The sequence below is a fragment of the Carlito syrichta genome, unplaced genomic scaffold (assembly GCF_000164805.1).
Source record: "Carlito syrichta isolate Samal-C Ts95f unplaced genomic scaffold, Tarsius_syrichta-2.0.1 Scaffold302616, whole genome shotgun sequence".
NCBI lineage: Eukaryota > Metazoa > Chordata > Mammalia > Primates > Tarsiidae > Carlito > Carlito syrichta.
The window spans coordinates 413,741-416,537 of NW_007246712.1; the positions used below are offsets into that span (position 1 = coordinate 413,741).

At 48.0% G+C, this 2,797-nt stretch overlaps 1 protein-coding gene across 1 annotated transcript in view; it reads left to right on the plus strand.

Moving 5' to 3' along the window:
* PAX4 (paired box 4) overlaps positions 1-2,129 on the plus strand; it is a 6,272-nt gene extending 4,143 nt beyond the window's left edge. Inside the window, exons 8-10 of the mRNA XM_008057027.1 lie at positions 917-972; positions 1,243-1,384; positions 1,955-2,129. Coding sequence (XP_008055218.1) covers positions 917-972; positions 1,243-1,384; positions 1,955-2,094 — 338 coding nt within the window. The 3' untranslated portion in view covers positions 2,095-2,129. The remainder of the gene's footprint in view (positions 1-916; positions 973-1,242; positions 1,385-1,954) is intronic.
* The last annotated feature ends 668 nt before the right edge of the window (positions 2,130-2,797 follow it).

A 2,797-nucleotide genomic window follows, 5' to 3' on the forward strand; every position in this document is an offset into this window, starting at 1 on the left:
CCACTCATCCATCTATCTAGTCACCTACTCATCCATCCATCCATCCACCCATCCACCCATTCATTCATCCATCTATCCATACATCCACTACACATCCATCTATCCATCCATCCATCCATCCTCCAACCACTCATTCACCCATCCATCTATCCATTCACTCATCCATCCATCTATCCACCTACTAACCATCCATCCACCTATCCATCCACTCATCCATCTATCTAGTCACCTACTCATCCATCCATCCATCCACCCATCCACCCATCCATCCATCCATCCATCCACCCATCCACCCATTCATTCATCCAACTATCCATACATCCACTACACATCCATCCATCCATCCATCCATCCATCCATCCATCCATCCATCCATTCCACTTATCCTATCCACTTATCCATCTATCTATTCACCTACCCATTCATCTGTCCACCCGCCCATCCACTCATCTATCCATCCATCCATCTATTCACCTACCCATTTGTTCGTCTGTCCATCCATCCATCCATCCTTCCATCCATCCATCTATCCATCCATCCATCCATCCATCCATCCATCCATCCATCCATCCATCCATCTATCCAGTCATCCAGCCATCCATTCATCCAACATTTATTCAGTACCTCCCATATACCAGGCCCTGTGCTAGATACTGGGCATAGTCTCTGCTTCTAAGAAATGCACTCTCCCTAGCACCATTCCTGGGATTTAATCACTCTCCCCCAATTTCCCAAGGCCCTAACTTGGGGAGGTGGACAGTATAGAGTTGTATTATCTATCTCCTCTAATTCCTGCCTAAGGTTTCTGACTTTGCTTGCACCTCCCTGCATCTAAACTCCCTGCCTCTCATCATGCTCCTCCCTGTGCCCCCAACTCCAATTCCTCCCTCTGAACGAATCCACCCTCCTATTATAGGTGCTTTCCAGGGTCTGACTGCACCAAGGGTTTCCCCAGGAATCGTCTCTGCACAGGTACTCGGGAGGAGAGGGGTTTGTGTGCTGGGAAGACCGAGAGGTTTACCACTTCTCCCATTTTTGGTGAAGGCCTGAATTAGGATCCATGGCTCCTTAGAGCCCCACAGTGCACACGGCAAGAGATTGCCATCCCTGAAGTCTACTGTGTGAATGGAGCCCTCTGGAGTTGCGCGGGATACAGCTTGGGTGGCAGGCAGCCCTGGGGTCTTAGGCCTTCTAAACAGATGGCATCACTGGCAGATAAGGGTCTCCTTTTGCTTTTTCTAGAAGTCTGCTGGCAGTGTGCCTGCAGCAGCCCTGCCTGCCCGGGAACCTCTGAGCTCCTCCTGCTATCAGCTGTGCTGGGCCACAGCACTAGACAAGTGTCTGAGTGGCACCCCACCCCAAGCCTGTCTCAAGCCCTATTGGGGTAAGAATTCAGGCCAGACCTCAATCCTGGGTGTGGGGACAGCTGACTGACTCCTTGATCCACAGGAGAGCATGCATATCCAGCTGGGGTCATCAAAGAAACCTTGATGCAGCTTTCCTCATTTCTTGCATGGTCCACAGAGTTAGGGAGACTAGTACCCCCTGAGTCTGTAGTACCCCTGACGGCCACAGCAGGTAAAGTGGGGATGAGACTGGGATTTGAGTGTGTATATCCAGGGTGGGAGACTGCTGTCTCAGCCCTTCCCCATCGGTTTCTTTGAGAATGGCGCAGGTACAATAAGCCCAGGCTCCATCCATTCTCCTTTGTCCCTGTAGGCTACTTGCCCCAACAGCAGAGTTCCCTGGACTCAATACTCCTTTGCCTTCTTTTCCTTCCTTCTACCACCCCCTTGCCAGTCTTGGTGACCCCCAGTTTCTGTTCTGTCCTGGCTCCTTGCTACTGTAAGGCCTGGAATGAGGCAAGAGTTCTAGAGAGGGAAGCAGGTGCGGTAGGGAGAATCCCATACTGTCCTGCCCACTGCTTATCATCCTTACCATCCTGCCCATGCAGATGGTCACTCCTTCATCTTTCCTGTGATCTCTCCCCCATGTGTGGACCTTGCCTGGCCCTGCCTTGCTGTCCCGCCTGTGCATCACCTGATTGGAAGGGCTGGTGAAGCGACGTCCACCCACTTCTCACACTGGCCTTAAGAGACCTCCACTTGGCAGTAATAAAAACTTTTTTTTTAATGAGAGTAGTTCCTGTTGTCCATCATTCTTCCCATGAGCACCCAATGCCCATGCCTATGTTGAACAAGTATAAAGTTTGCCCCATTATCTATTTATCTGTCTATTGCTATCATCTATTATGTAATCTATATATGGATCCAAATATGTATTAGTCTATGTATTTCTATATCAATGCATCTATCCACTCTGTGTGTGTATTCACATGTGTATGTAAGTATTTATTTATCTGTCTTGGTGTGTAGGTGCTCAAATGCCCACACATATGCATGTTTGCACACACACACTGATATTATTTCATGGCACTTATTTGCTAAGTCTTTCAGCATGCATCTCCCCCAAATAAGGAATTTTTCTTACAAAACCATGATATCACATCCACATCTAAACAAATGTACTCTAACTTCTCAATCTAAGCATACAGACATTGGTTCCCTAATCGCATGTATATTTTTGTCATAGCAGCAAATACAGTGAAAGTCCATTTTTCACATTCTGCTCTTTCATTTACACATACTCCAGAGGCATGTTTGCTTGGCTCTTCTTGGCAGCAAGTTTCAAATCTTCTTTCTGTCCCCTTTCAGGGAAAGTGGATGTGGGGAAGAGAGGAATATAGGCAAAAGGAAAAGAAGAAGGGATATTCAGAAAGGAGGATGGGCTCATCCCT